At 34.6% G+C, this 20,804-nt stretch overlaps 1 protein-coding gene across 1 annotated transcript; it reads left to right on the forward strand.

Moving 5' to 3' along the window:
- The first annotated feature begins 1,936 nt into the window (after positions 1 to 1,936).
- On the forward strand, positions 1,937 to 8,860 carry LOC138329972 (stabilizer of axonemal microtubules 3-like). Its single transcript, XM_069277281.1, has 6 exons — positions 1,937 to 2,231; positions 3,173 to 3,364; positions 5,650 to 5,826; positions 6,218 to 6,438; positions 7,352 to 7,569; positions 8,021 to 8,860. Exons 1-6 carry the CDS (start codon positions 2,121 to 2,123, stop codon positions 8,107 to 8,109), a joined length of 1,008 nt encoding a protein of 335 aa, XP_069133382.1. The 5' UTR covers positions 1,937 to 2,120; the 3' UTR covers positions 8,110 to 8,860.
- The last annotated feature ends 11,944 nt before the right edge of the window (positions 8,861 to 20,804 follow it).

A 20,804-nucleotide genomic window follows, 5' to 3' on the forward strand; every position in this document is an offset into this window, starting at 1 on the left:
GCCAAAAGGAGTCAAATAAGCTAAAACTTCAAAAATCTTTTTTTCTGAAATTCTGGAATTGATAGAATCAAATACTCTTCATAGATGGAAAGGTCTTAAGGTCCTTTACAAAAATTGTGAATTATATGACCCTAGGGTCTCATGTTTCCCCCTGGGGAGGGGGTCAAGTTTACTGTAGTTTTATAGGAAAACACATTTATGAATGTTATTTGCTTATTTTTCATAGGAAATTAGTCAAACTGGGTTAGAATTATTAGCCTGAAATAAAATTTTAACACCATATCCATATTGGTCCTGACTGACCCCCAGGGACCAGAGGGGCGGGGCCAAAATGGGTCAAAATGAATAAAATTTCAAAAATCTTCTTCTGAATTCACAGGTTTGATGGAACCAAATAATCTCCATAGATTAAAAAGTGAAACTTATAAAAATAACTGACACTGACTGACTTCTTGTTTGATTTTGTTGTTTAACGTTTGCAAAGCGAATTGGAATTTTAAGCAGAAGGTTTGGTAACATAATACACTAACTATCAAAATGAAAAACAAAAAATAAAGATTCTAATTAGGAAGTTCAACTTTAAAGTTTATTTTAATTCGTAAATAATTTTTATAGATTTGAACCAACTTTGCAATGCTCTTTCTGTAGCAGCACTCAGGTGACCGTCAAGGCCTCTTGGGCCTCTTGTTTATTTACATTTTTTTCTTTGATAATTTTCTACAAGTATGCCAAATTTGATTAAAATCCGCCAGTACAATGTAGATGAGATCAGGAAAAATCTAAGAAAAAATGTAAAAATACATAGAATATATAGGGGAAAATAAAAATTACGAAGACTTTTGGCACACGACTGTACACGTACTTGTAGATTATGTCAAAAACATAAAATGTATCTTTCCTAGCAATACATACATATATACATATTGATTACTCACTTTTCAATTAATTATCCCTACTTCCAGCATTTTCCTGTTCTGATTTACGCGTTTTTGATCCTTTACATGTGCTGCCCGGCAAAAGGCGACTAAAATTATGACTTTGCTTCTTTGCACACACATCGAGGAGATAGGCGACTAAATTTGCATCCTATACCAATGAGCACTATATATAAATTTCACCACACATTTGACGTATATACACGTATGTATAAATTATATGTTTCTGTATGCAGTACTAGACGTGAAATTTGTAATATGTATGCTAGAACGAATATACGTACCGGGCCTACTATACCTTTCGGCCGGGTACGAATTGGTCCCTATGTGTCGTAGTGGAGCACTGCCTCCGAAAATCACTCGGGCACAGTTTTCTATACTTTTTTGTAGGTTTCCATTTATTTTAAGCGTTAATCATTTTACATGCATTTACATATCATTTTTGTCTAAAACAAACATAACTACCATTCTTAATATATACTGTACCGCTCACAAGACGTCAAATTCACAACTTGTGGAACTGCCGTATAAATTCCCTTCAGAATGACCTTCATATGTATTATGTAAAAAAAATAATGATCGATGAGAATTTGATATTTTATATAGCTCAGTTTTATTCCCTAGTAGGTAAGCGATATCAAAAAAGTACGATAAAATGCAAAAGAAACGTTTTATAATGGTTTGTATAATCATCACTTTGCTCCGTTAGCAGTAATAGGCACCAATTGTAGCTCTAAAGACGACACCATTTTCTGTCTAAAAGTCTTTTGAGCTACATACAATATTGCAGCTATATGTATGCATGCACATAATATAATATACAAGATACGTTTATATTGGAAACATTGAGAATGTACGTACATTAGTTTCCCATTATGATGAACAGGGCAGGTTATGCGATTACAATAAGAATATTTAAGGCCAGAAAAAATTGTAGAGTGCTACCTATACGGCGAGAAATACATGGATGGCCTCCCTTGACTTTCCCCCATCATGCACCGCGGTTTACATGGTTACATGTACACAGTGGGGAGCAATGTCGTAGTTGGTGAGCATGTAAGGTCTGGGTTTTTATTGTTTACATGTCTTTCGTATGGCTATTTTATAGGGGATTTTCCCGTTAATAGTTTTAGATACCATTAAAACCACATACATAGTCATAAAAACTGTAATATTGTTAAAATAATGAGTTTTAAAGAAGTAAACAGTGAACATCGCCAAGATTGGCAGATGACATCAACTGGTGTTGGACATCATTATCGGCCTGGTTACTACTTTCCGAGCTCGCAATTCCAGGTAAGTTTGTTTTTTATATAGCAATAACATTAAACGGAAGTTCAATTTAAAGTATTTTTTAATGTTTTGGTACGTGTAATACCTTTTTTATACACTGTACAAAATGCATTTATGATTCAAATCCCCATTCCATGCTAAAGTTACATCAAAACAGCTGGATTAGAATCTGGGTATGACAGCTTCATTTGCTCCTCTACTCTTACATATCATACAGCGAGAACGTGTTATTTAAAACCTATTTGAAGTCTGTTATGTACAGTAGTGTAACAGGAGAGGAGAAAATGTAGCGGCCAGACCAGGATTCGAACCCGGGACCCTCCGAACACTAGCCGAGTGCTCTATATTGACTGAGTTAACTGGTTACTGATGATCGACCCAGTTCAATCTCGCTTCATTCCTCCCTACTTTCTCAAAGTCTTCGCCCTGGAAGACATACGAGACACTTCCAAACAACACTGCTGTGGGTTATTTAGTTGGGTTCCAATGTAGAAGAACAGGGAAAATACACAGAGTCATTCCTGTCGAGTGCCCCGACCAGGAATTGAACACGGGTCTCCGGCATGGAAATCTACGAGAGCTCTATTATGAGATGATTGTCTGCAAAGCTCTGGCATCTAAATAGACCATAGATGCCATAGGAAGATAGTTTAATTAAAAATATGCTTATATTTACATTATCAACTCATTTTAAGGTCTCTGCATTAACATTGTTTGAGTTAGACCAGGAAAACTATTTATCAACTGCGATTTAATCCACAAGATGGAACAGCCATTTTGACGGTGATCAGTTGACGTCATCAAGTCAACATTAGTGATGTCACAATGGTCATGTATTGGGTGTCAGTTAAACAGTCATATACTTCACTTTGCCTTGGTTAGTTTATAGTAGAAGTGAGAAGTAAATGTAAATATTTGTTAACGGTTATTTGTAATGATTTCAGACGGAACTATACCAACCACTGCCTCCAGGCCTAGCCAAGCAGGATGAGCTGACACGTGACCAGCACTATGAAACCACAACAGGAAAAACACATGACAGTAAATACACCAAAGGCAGTCCTTATCAAAACCCCCTATACAAGAAGCCACCAGGTCACTGGAAAGTAGATTATGTTAAAGATTTAGCAGAAAAGGTAATTGAATCAGTAAATTATCTACATGACAGCAATGTAGGCTTAAATGTATGTATAATGCTTGTTTTAATTCAATCCAGGTGATATTATTATTGTAATACTAATAGGGCTAAAAATGGCAACTTTTAAAGACAATTCATGCTACAGGATGCCTTATAGCCAGTGGTCAGTATAAGATCAGAGGATACAGGGCGTCATTATAGTCAGTGGTCAGTAAGGTCAGAGGATACAGGACATCATTATGGTCAGTGGTCAGTAAGGGCCAGTGATAAAGGACATTATTATAGTAAGAGGTCAGAAAGGTCAGTCGATACAAGACATCATCATAGTCAGTGGTCAGTAAGGTCAGATGATACAGGACGTCATTATAATCACTTGTCAGTAAGGTCAGATAATATGGGATGTCCTTATAGTCAGTGGTCAGTAAGGTCAGATGATACGGGATGTCCTTATAGTCAGTGGTCAGTAAGGTCAGATGATACGGGATGTCCTTATAGTCAGTGGTCAGTAAGGTCAGATGATACGGGATGTCCTTATAGCCAGTGGTCAGTAAGGTCAGATGATGCATGACGTCATTATAGCCAGTAAGGTCAGATGATGCTGGACGTCATTCTAGTCAGTGGACAGTAAGGTCAGAGGATACATGATGTCATTATAGTCAGTGGTCAGCAAGGTCAAATGATGCAGGATGTCATTATAGTCAGTGGTCAGTAAGGTCAAAGGATAATGGACGTCATTATAGTCAGTGGTCAGTAAGGTCAGAGGATACATTAAGTCATTATAGTCAGTGGTCAGTAAGGTCAGATGATACAGGACATCATTATTATCAGTGGTCAGTAAGGCCAGATGGTACAGGACGTCATAATAGTCAGTGGTCAGTAAGGTCAGAGGGTACAGGACGTCATTATAGCCAGTGGTCAGTATGGTCAGATGATACAGGACGTCATTATAGTCGGTGGTCAGTAAGATCAGAGGGTACCAGACGTTATTATAGACGGTGGTCAGTATGGTCAGATCATACAGGACGTCATTATAATCAGTGGTCAGTAAGGTCAGATGATACAGGACGTTATTATAGTCAGTGGTCAGTAAGGCCAGATGATGCAGGATGTCATTATATTCAGTGATCAGTAAGGTCAGATGATACAGGACATCATTATAGTCAGTGGTCAGTAAGGTCAGAGGATACAGGACGTCATTATAGTCAGTGGTCAGTAAGGTCAGATGATGCAGGATGTCATTATATTCAGTGATCAGTAAGGTTAGAAGATACATGATGTCATTATAGCCGTGGTCAGTAAGGTCAGTGGTCAGTAAGGTCAGATGATACAGGACGTCATTATAGTCAGTGGTCAGTAAGGTTAGAAGATAAATGATGTCATTATAGCCATGGTCATTATAGTCAGTGGTCAGTAAGGTCAGATGATGCAGGATGTCATTATATTCAGTGATCAGTAAGGTTAGAAGATACATGATGTCATTATAGCCGTGGTCAGTAAGGTCAGAGGATACAGGACATCATTATAGTAAGTGGTCAGTAAGGTCAGATGATACAGGACGTCATTATAGTCAGTGGTCAGTAAGGTTAGAAGATACATGATGTCATTATAGCCATAGTCATTAAGATCAGAGGATACAGGACGTCATTATAGTCAGTGGTCAGTAAGGTCAGAGGATAAAGGACGTCATTATATTCAGTGATCAGTAAGGTTAGAAGATACATGATGTCATTATAGTCAGTGGTCAGTAATGTCAGAGGATGAAGGACGTCATTATAGTCTGGGGTCAGTAAGGTGAGATGATACAGGAGGTCATTATAGTCAGTGGTCAGCAAAGTCAGATGATGCAGGATGTCTTTATAGTCAGTGGTCAGTAAGGTCAAAGGATAAAGGACGTCATTGTAGTCAGTGGTCAGTAAGGTCAGATGATACAGGGCGTCATTTTAGTCAGTGGTCAGTAAGGTCAGATGATACAGGATGTCATTATAGTCAGTGGTCAGTAAGGTTAGAAGATACATGATGTCATTATAGCCATGGCCATTAAGGTCAGAGGATACAGGACGTCATTATAGTCAGTGGTCAGTAAGGTCAGAGGATAAAGGACATTATTATAGTCTGGGGTCAGTAAGGTGAGATGATACAGGACGTCATTGTAGTCAGTGGTCAGTAAGGTCAGATGGTACAGGTCGTCATTATTGTCAGTGGTCAGTAAGTTCAGATGAAACAGGATGTTATTGTTGTCTTTTTGTATAAGATCCATAGCTAACCTTTTATTTGTATGTCTAGCTTGGAAAAGGAGGATGGCGAAAGCCTCTTACAATGGGAAATCAGCGGTCAGAGACCAAGGAATGTTATTCAGCACCTCCGGGTATTCGAGATAAATACCACTTTGATGACTCAGCTGGATTGAACCTGCCACAATCATATAACCTTAATGATCATCATCGTGAAGGTCCCTCCAAGGTAAAATACACATACCAATGTATTACATACTGCATGAACCCATCAAGAATACAAAAATAAAGGTGAACAATATATAACTGGTAGCTCTTAATCAATTATTAGTTTCTGGGTGTATTGTGAATGTAATTATTTACATGTATAGGGTGACATTACATCCCTTGAAACTGTAGTCTTCAGGTTTAGCAAATCAAAGATAATATTACAAACAGTTACATCATTGTTGCCTTGCCAATAATTAAAGCAAAAACTAATTTTTAAACTAATTTAAAGATTATCTTCAATTAAAATGACATTAGTGAGCATGCATTAATTAGTGTAAATTATATGAAACCAGTTAAAAAAAGTAACATTACTGTTGAAGGCTCTGAATGTTGTGTTGTTTCCTTTCCAGTATGGCCAAGCCACAACCCAGAACCCTAAACTACAAGGGGCTCCTTTTTATGTCCGGGATAAGGGAATTCTGCGACAGCTTGACCCTTACTTGTCAACAACTCACCAAGACCATCGGTCATTTACAGCCACTGAACTGAAGAAATACCCTAAAAAGGACATCGCTACCTATTGGGAGTGTGAGGAATACCCAAAAGCTTGGGGCCATGGCCAGAAACACAAGTAAGTACTGGGGAAGAGGGGGATGGATTTAGATAGCAGTGGAAGGGTGAAAAGTCAGTAGATCAAAATATAGGGTATAAGAGTTATAACTCTGTACATGCATAGTTTTCTGCACAGGCAATTTTCTATACTGTAGAAATTTCTTATCAGCACATCTTCTCAGTATAATATTCAAAATTTGAAGATCCTTTTTAGAAAAATATGTCTTGCATTATTGCCAAAATTACACCACTACCGTATATAATATCTTGGGCTGATCAAGTAAAAGATGTCTTACATTTGAATTTTACCGTAATTTTTGGTTTAATAAACGTTGTAAATAATCAAATTTGAAAGAATTTTGCTGATCCCAGAATTCTTGGCCTAAAGTTCAATTTTACTTACCGTATTCGACCCAATAAGCGCCCATGTCCCTATAAGCGCCCCTCCCCATTTTTGAGGCCTTAATTTCAATTGCCCAGGCATAAATAAAGACCAGCGCCCAGGCATAAATAAAGACCAAAAGCTGTATAGATTTGCAATAATTTCGTATCAATAGCACTTTTTCAATTTTTTAAACGCCCTGGGTGTTTATTGGATCGAATACGGTAATTCAGTTTGTTGAATACCATATCCAACCCAATAAGCACCCAGAGCGCTTAAGATTGAAAAACTGAAATTGGACTAACCTATCACAGATTTATTGCACAAAGGAAGGCAATATTTAATTTGCAAAAACAATCAAATAGAAAAACCTACACATTTTTCATAGTCTGTGTTTGAAATCAAGGTTAGTGAAATTGTGATCTCAAAAAGAGGGAGGGGTGCTTATAGGGACAGGGCCGCTTATTGGGTCGAATATGATAAGTGTCACCATGCTATTTGAGATAATGAGGTTTGCATGTACACTGATGTTATTGAATGTTTCTTTCAGTCCACTCCCTAAAGACACAGTTCCCCGTGAGCCATTGCCGATGGTGGACCCTATATGGTTTAAGACAAGGACCAAGGTTCCACGTGCCCCTAAACCAATGATACCTGTGCCCCATGCTGGACTGAAATCCCTCTATACTGAATCCTTTATGCAGCCTTCAGATGTAAAGGCAAAGGAAAATCAATTCTGCCCTGTGGACACTCCATGGACACTGCCTGGTAAGTTTGTTGTTTTAGGTACATACCATGAAATTACCTTAGTAGTTGATGGGCCGTAAAACTCAAACAAACAAAAGCTTGAATAATTGTAACAAAGGGGGTGCTTATTGATGAACTAAAATGTAAATTGTGGACAAAAAACTCAGCCTTATTTGAAATCATTCTGTACTTATGGTATATTAATCTGTTACAGTAAACATAAATACGCCTTTTAACCATTGAGAAAGATTATTTTGTCGAGATTCACATGTAAAAGACTGGCAAGTTATGTAATATGGGATACAATGCTGATGTTAGAGGCGTCACATGTTGTGAAACATTGTTAAATCCATGGGTATTGGGGGCGTTTATACAACTCTAGAAAAGGGGAAAGGAGCTTATAGGGGGAGGGGCGCTCAAAACATTGTAGAAAAATAATGTAATATGTTTGTCATTTTCGTTATCTTTTCAGCTCCTGGGTCTAAATCTGCAATGACAGCCCCTAAGATGTATAACACCGAATACCAGCATGTAGGAAGTAACAAACCGATAATGGTGTGAGGATTCACATAGGACGTATGTAACCAGCAAAGTCATTCAAGATACCAGTGGCATAAAACAGAATAGAAACAGAGGAAATTGGTCACAATGCAGGCCAAAACGTTTTCTGATAAATTTCACACTAAAAAAAATGATAATATTGGAGTGAAACATTTTTTTTTTTTTTTTGCAAAAATATTGAATATAATTTTAAAACTCAATAATTTGTATTCGTAAAACAGACTTACACATTGATATGAAATACACATTTTAATAACTGAAGGTAAATAAGTGAAGTATAATGTATAAAACTCACTTTAAATTACATTATTGTTTTACAAATAACACAATTGGAATACATATTCATTTTTTTAAAAGCACTTACATACCATTTATCATATATATCATTTTACATCTGAAGATTTTGAAAAGTTATTACATTCAAGTTTTATGGAATTTTAATTTTTGCTATACACTTGCATCAGTGGTATTTTGAACATAGTTTACACCTTTTGGATATATACATGTATATGTTATGGAGATATTGTCAGTTGACAAAACATTGCAGAATGATTTCATCTGGACAAAAATGTGTTGTTACTGATATATAAGAAACACGAGCTATTCTGCCTGTGATACTTGATAAGGATGTACTTTTACTGACTGTATTTACTGCAGTACATGTACCGAGTATTAAATTCTATGAATATATACATTGATGTTATTGTTTTATGTCTATTTCTGTCTGCTTCAATAAAACCTTTCATTTATATTAATTCTTGTTCTTTTCATTTTCTCATAAATCGAAACCTCAAGTCCCACTACCTTTCTGAAACAAAAAATAAAAGTTTCTTAAAACAATGGTAACATAAGAAAATTTGTATCAATGGCTTAAGACAAGATTATAACACCAAACAAATGCTAATTTTCCTGCTTAATCTATGTTAGCAGTGAATAATCAAGTAACGCGCGGTAATTAGGACGACGCCAGGAAAACATAATACGACCCGCGTTATGAATATTAACATTAATTTTATTTTAATTAAATTGTTTAGCGGTGATGATAAGTATAGTATTAACGTTAAGTCAATAAATTTTGAGACTCTACAAAATTATCAATCTCGTTTTACATTGCCAATTTAAAAATCAAAAGCCGTTTCAGAAAGGAAGCGGGCCTTAAACGACTAGTTTCATAAACTCTTATTATGAAAGAACATAAATTTTAGGTACGTTGTATTCAGTATAGTTATATTATTAAAATAATTTTTCTTTGTTTTCATACTAAATCTGGCTCTCTGATTGGCCAATATTTTTTTGCATACCACTATGAAAAAAAAATCCGGGAATGCCGCGAAACCCCGACGTTATCGTGACGTCACAATAGAGACATTGACGTTGCGTATTGATTCGGAAAAAAAAGAATCCCTTGAAAAACCACTATAATGTTACATTTAAACATGCTTCATTTTATCAAATAGAGTATAAAATTAATTATAAGTATTGATGTCACTAATTTTTAATTTTATCGGGTTATGAAAAAAAAATTGTTTGCAAACTTTTGTGAGAATCCGCTACGCGGATTCACACAGTTTGCAAACAAATTTGTTTTTTCATACCCCGATAAAAAAAAAAAATAGTGACATCAATGCTTAAATAAACACGTGTATACAAACATACATTTCGAGAATCCAACTTCAAAATGTGTTGCTAAATTCCAACAGAGGCGGTCATCTTCTCAAGACGTCCTCCAATTTTAACATCACTCACTCACTGTTTACTGACGTCGATATGCTAGTCACAATGAATTCCCAGCCAATGGCACTCTAGGTCATATTATACTAGTGGCATAGAAAAATATTACATGGACGAAGTCACTAGCAATCAGGTGGATTATGTGATAAAATTATTGACAGTAATTATGATCTAAATTATGAAAGTTACTTTTGCCATAATTTTATACTGGTCAGTGGAAAAGACATTTAACATGGCTTATATCTTATGAATATTAGTTTTAACCCAGATGTTTTGCACTGTTCAGTTATTGTTTATTTTTTTATGAATGTTTAGATGAAAACATAGCTGCAGGAAGAAGCCACAGCGACTAAACAATTACTAATAACACAGTAAAAATGGTAAATGAAATTTGAGACAACTTGACTTCATGGTCTAATCATATATACTCATTTCATTACACTACATACCTAAATATGATGACTTTTGACAGTACTGTGAAAAGGCCATCATATTTAGGTCTGCAATGTAGTGAAATGAGTATATGTGATCAGACCATGAAGACAAGTTACACCGAAAGTACCGCTGTTTTTTTTATTCCTTTGTTGTGGTTTTATTTTACAAACGAATCGGACGAATCTTTCAAAGTTGTACACAGAGTCCTTGCAATTTGTAAAACAATTTGTAGAAACTTCAAGCAATATCTGTTTGGCGGTCACCTTGCAATATCAAGAGATTTTTAGGATTATAAAATAACTGATTTGGTAAAATTGATCAGTCTAATAACATGGTTTGTTTGTAACCATAGTTGTTATTAACACCTTCCCGTTTATTTGTCTAATTTTTTATGTCGTTCATGCAAATAATTTCAATATCATTGTCAACATTGCCATTACCAAGTGTACTTATAAATACCAATTGCTGCTGATTTCCAATACACGGTACATCCTTACATGTACATATACTATTTGTTTTGTGGTTCCAAACTACGAGTACCACGAGAAGTTCTACACTTACATTGTATACAGTATCATCATTTGTACCATTTTGGAATTTTCATAATTTAAATACAAATTATTAATATTTTTCAAAGTAAAAAATGAATTTATATAAGACATTTTATGGTGCAGAAATATGAGGCATTTTTAACCAGGTGAAAGTATCAGTTTTAACCAAATACTGACCAATCAAAACACACCATCTTCAGCAAAAATTTTGTGTTGGCGAAAGTACTCTTTTCGAAATATTACTGGCATCTTTCCAATTTTTTTTATTTTCTCTTGTTAGAGCATACTTGTGTTCCCTGTGATAACTCCATCCCTTGTTTATGAATGAATAACAGCAATATTTCATAGTGGTGTGAAAAATACAGTACAAAGATTTTTCACACCTCTATGAAATATTGCTGTCTTTCATTCACAAACAAGGGATATCCGCTATGTATTGAAAGCGTTTGTCATATTTAATTTAATAGTTGACTGCAAAACTTTCCAATAGTTTCAGTTTTCTTGAGTCAGTTGTCGGATAGCATAGCCTTGAATTTTTTATCAGTATGTCGAGGAAAGAACAAAACCATTGTCAGATCCTAATTTCATTAATGTTCCTTAACTCAAAATTGTCCATGCGAAAGCAGTAAAGATATTATCCTTCATTTCTTTAATGCTTTCCTATGTACATTTTAAAGATTTTTAACGACTCTCTGCAAGATTCCAAACATTTGCACGCATGGATAAATGCATCCACTGTAAATACAACACGAAACAAACATTAAATTTAAATGTCAATTTTATTATAGAGTTAGGTTTGTCTTCCCTTAAATTTTTGACTACATATGGAAATAAATAAATATTTAACATAGAAAAGATGTTGACCGTATTATTTATTCAAGAAGTGATATTTATTTATAACATATTACATAATGGTAATACAATGAATAATTGAGTTCAATAAAAAGTGCGAGAAACATATTTAAAACACACAACAAAGATACCGTATAGCTGCGATTATTTTTGCGTAGATGGTATCTTCGCGATCTCGAAAATTTAATTCGCCAAATATTGAGAAATGGTTGAAACATATAGACCATTAATGCTAGATAGATGAAATATAGTTTTCTTGTTATAATCGCGATGTTTTACCCGAGTAAATAATAGGCTATATGATAGTATATGGAAGCACAACAATACGAATACTTAGTGCATAAAACCTAATATATATTTCCATGATGTCGTTGACAATTTATGATGAATTAAGTTATAACTGATAATTCAAACAAAAACAAATGTGTCAATAATTCACCTAAAAAAATGGTGTCATGATCACAATGCAAGTATTCGCAGATTCCTACTCAAACAGTGGACTTTTCATACACAACTCGCAATCAGATTAAATTTTTATTTTCCGAAATTCAAATATGTTATTTTGAAAATACGTTACAGATAATTCCCTGATTTTTCTCCCTTAGTTTGAAATAAGTGAAACTTATACGAATAAATAGAACTAAATAATACTCGAACTAATTAATACAACACTGAACGATAATATCAAAAGTGTAAATGAGATCATAATAATGAAAACATGAATTGGTTTACATATACATGTATACCTATCGAGGTAGGTAATGCCAAGTTATTACAATCTTATAGCAATTCTTTGCAGCAAAGATTTATGATTTTTTTTTACTGTCTAATTCAGTTCACGTCAATCTTAAAATTTTAATTGGACTTAAAAACACCTAAACATGTTAAATGAATGTAAGTATAGACAATTTTGTGTAGTGGAAATCTCACATTAAACTGATATGTCTCTCCATTTCGTAATGAATTTCTTTTAGAACAACATCAATAATATGTAATGGCTTAAAGCAGGAAAGCAAAATACAGAAAGGAAGGGAATTTTTATAAATGTAATCACCTTTCAGATAAATGTAATCACCTTTCAGACCTAGAACATCGCACTGTATCCAGCCAAAATATGTCTCATGTACAAATGTATTTTATAAGCTAATTAACTGCATTTCTTAGGGCAATGGACAGCTTTCGTTAAAGGTAGGTTTCGCCCAATGAAATATAAAGACTACGAAATTGAAATTTATCCTATACATACATGTAGATATAATCTTCAGATCATTTTCAATGCATACAGCGAACAATATGGGTGGTCAGTTGCCTAGCTTGACCAAGAAAATACTTCTCTAAAAATAGAGCGAAGTCAAGCTTTACATAGAACATGACGTATTTTTTCCAAAACGAGGCCGCAGCAACAAACGGAAGCGTGCAACAAAATGTCGAGATGTCAGATGGAAGTGACAGTCTTGCCACGGCATGTTTAGTTAAAATACAACAACAACAAATCGAAGTGCGAGGGACTGTTTATACATATCATATAATCTAAAACACTTCATGTTACTTACATACGCTCGCTAACTTTGTACACCAAATATTACATGTAGTTAGTCTGCGGCTATCTGTGCGCTGGCATATGCATATGTGTTGAAATTTAACTCACCACGTGCAATGCCGTTACACGAGTCCCAACAGATCCCGGCAAGTTCCGCTTGAGATGTGGCTTCTGTTTCTTCTATTGCTACATGCCATCTCTGAATTTAAATCCCTATAGATCTATCCTAGGGTGCTACCGAATCCATTATAATTTCCTCCACTTTGTTGCCGATTCAGATATATTTTTTTCATCTCACACACTTTTGTTCAGCCATTTTGTTTACTTTTAGTGCGTGACAATGCGCATGCACCAAACTTCGACAACGCAATCCATCGCAGCTTCATTTGCATATTATTTTGTCTAACGGACACCGTAATATTCCGAAGGATTTCCTTCAATTTTGTATTCAAGACACATTTGTTCAATCTCAAACACGTAAAGAAATTAAATTGAGATATTTTAATATGTTTTTTCATCTTTTCTTCCGCTTATCGCATTTCACAAAAAAATATTTATTTGGTTGGGCGAAACCTATTAATAATTTACATTTCTTATTATCCCATGCAATTTCAAATATATGTCATTGTATGCAGTTAGGTACTCATCTTCTTTGGGAGATGGTCCATGAAAAAACGTTTATGATAACTCTGCGTACACTCCAGAGGTATCTCGAGTGTCCCTGTCTAAGTGTTCATAGTTATCGTCGGAGGCAAGCCCGGGTAACCTGTGACCTTGGTTGGTATAGATTGGTTTCGAATCAGCCGACGTCTCAGCTGTTTTATTAACATATATCTTGTCCGGTGGATTGAAACTATTGATCAGAGCTGCTAATGGTATCGGTTCAGAAGTGTTGGAGGGAGATTCCGATGGAGGCGGCATCTTAGAAACAGGTGGGGGGACAGGGGGCACTGGCGGAAGCGATAATCCCTGATTCTTCTGTGTGGAGACATTAGAGCTTTCTGGAGAAATTGATGAAAAGTTCTGATAAGAGTTTAATGTCGATTGAGATTTTCCCGTCTCTGGCTTACCAGCTCCTGCAACAACCACTTCACCGCCGTCACCATCTTTGTCATTCGGTTTAGGAGGCTGGCTTCCGAACGAAGCTGGGATTGGAGCACCAGGGATACCGTCGTAGTAATAGGTATCCTTACTGTCGGGAGCGTTATCAGGATTCTCCTCGTCCGCCCCAGTAGGTTTGTCGAGGTCTTTGCTATAGTAGTATATCCCATCATGCTTTAGTGGGGTTGTTGCCGCAGCCATCGCAGATATAGCAGCTGTTAACATCAAGCATAGCAATCATTAACATTTATACCGACTGATAAATATTTTAATACAAAACAAGCACAGACGAAAAGCATATTTTCATTTGAAAGATAAGAATGAAAATTGCGGTACTTTAATTTTGCTCTTGATGACCAAGAGGCCAATGGGCCTTAATTTTCACCTGAGTTCGGAAATAGAATGAAGAAATTTGTAAACACTCTTTTCTGGCGCTTGAAGTCGGTCAGTGATTTTATAACTTTGACTTCTTAATTTATGAAGAGTATTTGCATCCAGCAAACCTGTGAACTCAAAAGAAGATTTTTTGAAATTTTAGTCATTTTGACCCTGTTTGGCCCGCCCTTCTGGTTCCTCAGGGGCTCAGGGAGGACCGATATGGATGCTAAAATGCTATATCTGAGGCTAATAATTCTAATCAAGTTTGACTCATTTCCTATGAAAATTGAGCAACTAATGTTCATAAATATGTTTTTCCTCTATAAACTATAGTAAATTTTACCCCTTTCCCACGGGGAAAACGTGAGACCCCAAAGTCATTTTATTCACAATTTTTAAAAACACTTTAAGACCTTTTCATTTATAAACAGTATTTGACTCTACAATTTCAAGGATTTTAGAAAAAGATTTTTGAAGTTTTAGCCTATTTGACCCCTTTGGCCCCGCCCCTCTGCCACAGGCGATCGGCTAGGACCAATTTGGATATGATATTAAAATGCTATCTCTGGCTAAAAATTTTAACCAAGTTCCCTATGTTAACTATAGTAAACTTGATCCCCTCCCCAGGGGGGACAACGTAAGACCCCAGGGTCATGTAATTTACAATTTGAAAAGTATTTGATTCTACTATTTCCAGAATTTCAGAAGAAGATTTTTGAAGTTTTAGCCTATTTGACCCCTTTTGACCCCGCCCCTAAGGCCCATGGACAATTTGTTTATAGGATGGCCATCTCATACTGATAATTCTGACAACATTTGACTCATTTCCTAATACAAATGACCAAATAATGCTCAAAAATGTGTTTTTCCTATATAAACTATAGTAAACTGACACCCAGGTTTCTGAAGTTCAGTTCAGATAACTTATGAAATTAAAAAAAAAGGTCATAGTGACCTACCTTCAGTGAAGGCGTTGCTTGCAATAAGTTCATAAAACAAGCCTAACTGATTTAGCAACCTGCTCTAAAGATGGGAAAACAGCGTATGCGTAATGGATAGATGATATCGTTTATTAAACATAACCTAATTTATGCACGTGACCTAACCAATCTGACCCTAGGATTTAATCATCTTAAGCAGGTGATGTCTGGATCCACATGCAGTATTAAACATTAAATTCAAGCTATTAAATCGTTGAAAAATCTTAGTTTTCAGCAAAAATATTAAAGCTTTTAATACTCATATGGAACAAATGCTTAACTACGTCACTGTGACCTACTTTTTTTTAATTTTTCAGTTTTCTGAACCGAATTTCTCAAAACTAATATGTTCATGTAAAAACTTTAAAAAAATACCATCTCTATTCTAATATTTAGTTAATCAGAACAATGAAAATGTGAATTTTCACCCTTCGACCTTTAACTCCTAAAATTACTATGAGGACAGAACAAATCGGATATTCTGAATAGCATTTAATATGCAACTGATCCTAAGGTATCTTCATGCAAAATATTTTGCTTAACTCTTATTATGAAAGAACATAAATTTTAGGTACGTTGTATCATATAGTTATAATTAATTTTTCTTTGTTTTCATACTAAATCTGGCTCTCTGATTGGCCAATATTTTTGTGCATACCACTATGAAAAAAAATCCGGGAATGCCGCGAAACCCCGACGTTATCGTGACGTCACAAAAGAGACATTGACGTTGCGTATTGATTCGGAAAAAAGAATCCCTTGAAAAACCACTATGTTACATTTAAACATGCTTCATTTTATCAAATAGAGTATAAAATTAATTATAAGTATTGATGTCACTAATTTCTAATTTTATCGGGTTATGAAAAAAAAATTGTTTGCAAACTTTTGTGAGAATCCGCTACGCGGATTCACACAGTTTGCAAACAAATTTGTTTTTTCATACCCCGATAAAATTAAAAAAAATAGTGACATCAATGCTTAAATAAACACGTGTATACAAACATACATTTCGAAGAATCCAACTTCAAAATGTGTTGCTAAATTCCAACAGAGGCGGTCATCTTCTCAAGACGTCCTCCAATTTTAACATCACTCACTCACTGTTTACTGACGTCGATATGCTAGTCACAATGAATTCCCAGCCAATGGCACTCTAGGTCATATTATACTAGTGGCATAGAAAAATATTACATGGACGAAGTCACTAGCAATCAGGTGGATTATGTGATAAAATTATTGACAGTAATTATGATCTAAATTATGAAAGTTACTTTTGCCATAATTTTATACTGGTCAGTGGAAAAGACATTTAACATGGCTTATATCTTATGAATATTAGTTTTAACCCAGATGTTTTGCAAATGTTCAGTTATTGTTTATTTTTTATGAATGTTTAGATGAAAACATAGCTGCAGGAAGAAGCCACAGCGACTAAACAATTACTAATAACACAGTAAAAATGGTAAATGAAATTTGAGACAACTTGACTTCATGGTCTAATCATATATACTCATTTCATTACACTACATACCTGAATATGATGACTTTTGACAGTACTGTGAAAAGGCCATCATATTTAGGTCTGCAATGTAGTGAAATGAGTATATGCATGTGATCAGACCATGAAGACAAGTTACACCGAAAGTACCGCTGTTTTTTTTTATTCCTTTGTTGTGGTTTTATTTTACAAACGAATCGGACGAATCTTTCAAAGTTGTACACAGAGTCCTTGCAATTTGTAAAACAATTTGTAGAAACTTCAAGCAATATCTGTTTGGCGGTCACCTTGCAATATCAAGAGATTTTTAGGATTATAAAATAACTGATTTGGTAAAATTGATCAGTCTAATAACATGGTTTGTTTGTAACCATAGTTGTTATTAACACCTTCCCGTTTATTTGTCTAATTTTTTATGTCGTTCATGCAAATAATTTCAATATCATTGTCAACATTGCCATTACCAAGTGTACTTATAAATACCAATTGCTGCTGATTTCCAATACACGGTACATCCTTACATGTACATATACTATTTGTTTTGTGGTTCCAAACTACGAGTACCACGAGAAGTTCTACACTTACATTGTATACAGTATCATCATTTGTACCATTTTGGAATTTTCATAATTTAAATACAAATTATTAATATTTTTCAAAGTAAAAAATGAATTATATAAGACATTTTATGGTGCAGAAATATGAGGCATTTTTAACCAGGTGAAAGTATCAGTTTTAACCAAATACTGACCAATCAAAACACACCATCTTCAGCAAAAATTTTGTGTTGGCGAAAGTACTCTTTTCGAAATATTACTGGCATCTTTCCAATTTTTTTTATTTTCTTGTTAGTCTTGTTAGAGCATACTTGTGTTCCCTGTGATAACTCCATCCCTTGTTTATGAATGAATAACAGCAATATTTCATAGTGGTGTGAAAAATACAGTACAAAGATTTTTCACACCTCTATGAAATATTGCTGTCTTTCATTCACAAACAAGGGATATCCGCTATGTATTGAAAGCGTTTGTCATATTTAATTTAATAGTTGACTGCAAAACTTTCCAATAGTTTCAGTTTTCTTGAGTCAGTTGTCGGATAGCATAGCCTTGAATTTTTTATCAGTATGTCGAGGAAAGAACAAAACCATTGTCAGATCCTAATTTCATTAATGTTCCTTAACTCAAAATTGTCCATGCGAAAGCAGTAAAGATATTATCCTTCATTTCTTTAATGCTTTCCTATGTACATTTTAAAGATTTTTAACGACTCTCTGCAAGATTCCAAACATTTGCACGCATGGATAAATGCATCCACTGTAAATACAACACGAAACAAACATTAAATTTAAATGTCAATTTTATTATAGAGTTAGGTTTGTCTTCCCTTAAATTTTTGACTACATATGGAAATAAATAAATATTTAACAGAGAAAAGATGTTGACCGTATTATTTATTCAAGAAGTGATATTTATTTATAACATATTACATAATGGTAATACAATGAATAATTGAGTTCAATAAAAAGTGCGAGAAACATATTTAAAACACACAACAAAGATACCGTATAGCTGCGATTATTTTTGCGTAGATGGTATCTTCGCGATCTCGAAAATTTAATTCGCCAAATATTGAGAAATGGTTGAAACATATAGACCATTAATGCTAGATAGATGAAATATAGTTTTCTTGTTATAATCGCGATGTTTTACCCGAGTAAATAATAGGCTATATGATAGTATATGGAAGCACAACAATACGAATACTTAGTGCATAAAACCTAATATATATTTCCATGATGTCGTTGACAATTTATGATGAATTAAGTTATAACTGATAATTCAAACAAAAACAAATGTGTCAATAATTCACCTAAAAAAATGGTGTCATGATCACAATGCAAGTATTCGCAGATTCCTACTCAAACAGTGGACTTTTCATACACAACTCGCAATCAGATTAAATTTTTATTTTCCGAAATTCAAATATGTTATTTTGAAAATACGTTACAGATAATTCCCTGATTTTTCTCCCTTAGTTTGAAATAAGTGAAACTTATACGAATAAATAGAACTAAATAATACTCGAACTAATTAATACAACACTGAACGATAATATCAAAAGTGTAAATGAGATCATAATAATGAAAACATGAATTGGTTTACATATACATGTATACCTATCGAGGTAGGTAATGCCAAGTTATTACAATCTTATAGCAATTCTTTGCAGCAAAGATTTATGATTTTTTTTTACTGTCTAATTCAGTTCACGTCAATCTTAAAATTTTAATTGGACTTAAAAACACCTAAACATGTTAAATGAATGTAAGTATAGACAATTTTGTGTAGTGGAAATCTCACATTAAACTGATATGTCTCTCCATTTCGTAATGAATTTCTTTTAGAACAACATCAATAATAAGTAATGGCTTAAAGCAGGAAAGCAAAATACAGAAAGGAAGGGAATTTTTATAAATGTAGTAATTGAAATATCAGCCATAATGATAATCACCTTTCAGACCTAGAACATCGCACTGTATCCAGCCAAAATATGTCTCATGTACAAATGTATTTTATAAGCTAATTAACTGCATTTCTTAGGGCAATGGACAGCTTTCGTTAAAGGTAGGTTTCGCCCAATGAAATATAAAGACTACGAAATTGAAATTTATCCTATACATACATGTAGATATAATCTTCAGATCATTTTCAATGCATACAGCGAACAATATGGGTGGTCAGTTGCCTAGCTTGACCAAGAAAATACTTCTCTAAAAATAGAGCGAAGTCAAGCTTTACATAGAACATGACGTATTTTTTCCAAAACGAGGCCGCAGCAACAAACGGAAGCGTGCAACAAAATGTCGAGATGTCAGATGGAAGTGACAGTCTTGCCACGGCATGTTTAGTTAAAATACAACAACAAATCGAAGTGCGAGGGACTGTTTATACATATCATATAATCTAAAACACTTCATGTTACTTACATACGCTCGCTAACTTTGTACACCAAATATACATGTAGTTAGTCTGCGGCTATCTGTGCGCTGGCATATGCATATGTGTTGAAATTTAACTCACCACGTGCAATGCCGTTACACGAGTCCCAACAGATCCCGGCAAGTTCCGCTTGAGATGTGGCTTCTGTTTCTTCTATTGCTACATGCCATCTCTGAATTTAAATCCCTATAGATCTATCCTAGGGTGCTACCGAATCCATTATAATTTCCTCCACTTTGTTGCCGATTCAGATATATTTTTTTCATCTCACACACTTTTGTTCAGCCATTTTGTTTACTTTTAGTGCGTGACAATGCGCATGCACCAAACTTCGACAACGCCATCCATCGCAGCTTCATTTGCATATTATTTTGTCTAACGGACACCGTAATATTCCGAAGGATTTCCTTCAATTTTGTATTCAAGACACATTTGTTCAATCTCAAACACGTAAAGAAATTAAATTGAGATATTTTAATATGTTTTTTCATCTTTTCTTCCGCTTATCGCATTTCACAAAAAAATATTTATTTGGTTGGGCGAAACCTATTAATAATTTACATTTCTTATTATCCCATGCAATTTCAAATATATGTCATTGTATGCAGTTAGGTACTCATCTTC

The sequence above is a fragment of the Argopecten irradians genome, chromosome 8 (assembly GCF_041381155.1).
Source record: "Argopecten irradians isolate NY chromosome 8, Ai_NY, whole genome shotgun sequence".
NCBI classification, from domain to species: Eukaryota; Metazoa; Mollusca; class Bivalvia; order Pectinida; family Pectinidae; genus Argopecten; species Argopecten irradians.

Excerpts from the sequence above, each read along its gene's own strand:
- LOC138329972 (XM_069277281.1), top strand. The coding sequence starts at position 2,121 with ATGAGTTTTAAAGAAGTAAACAGTGAACATCGCCAAGATTGGCAGATG. Across the intron at positions 5,827-6,217 it reads ATCGTGAAGGTCCCTCCAAG|TATGGCCAAGCCACAACCCA; the intron begins GTAAAATACACA and ends TTTCCTTTCCAG. Across the intron at positions 6,439-7,351 it reads GGCCATGGCCAGAAACACAA|TCCACTCCCTAAAGACACAG; the intron begins GTAAGTACTGGG and ends TGTTTCTTTCAG.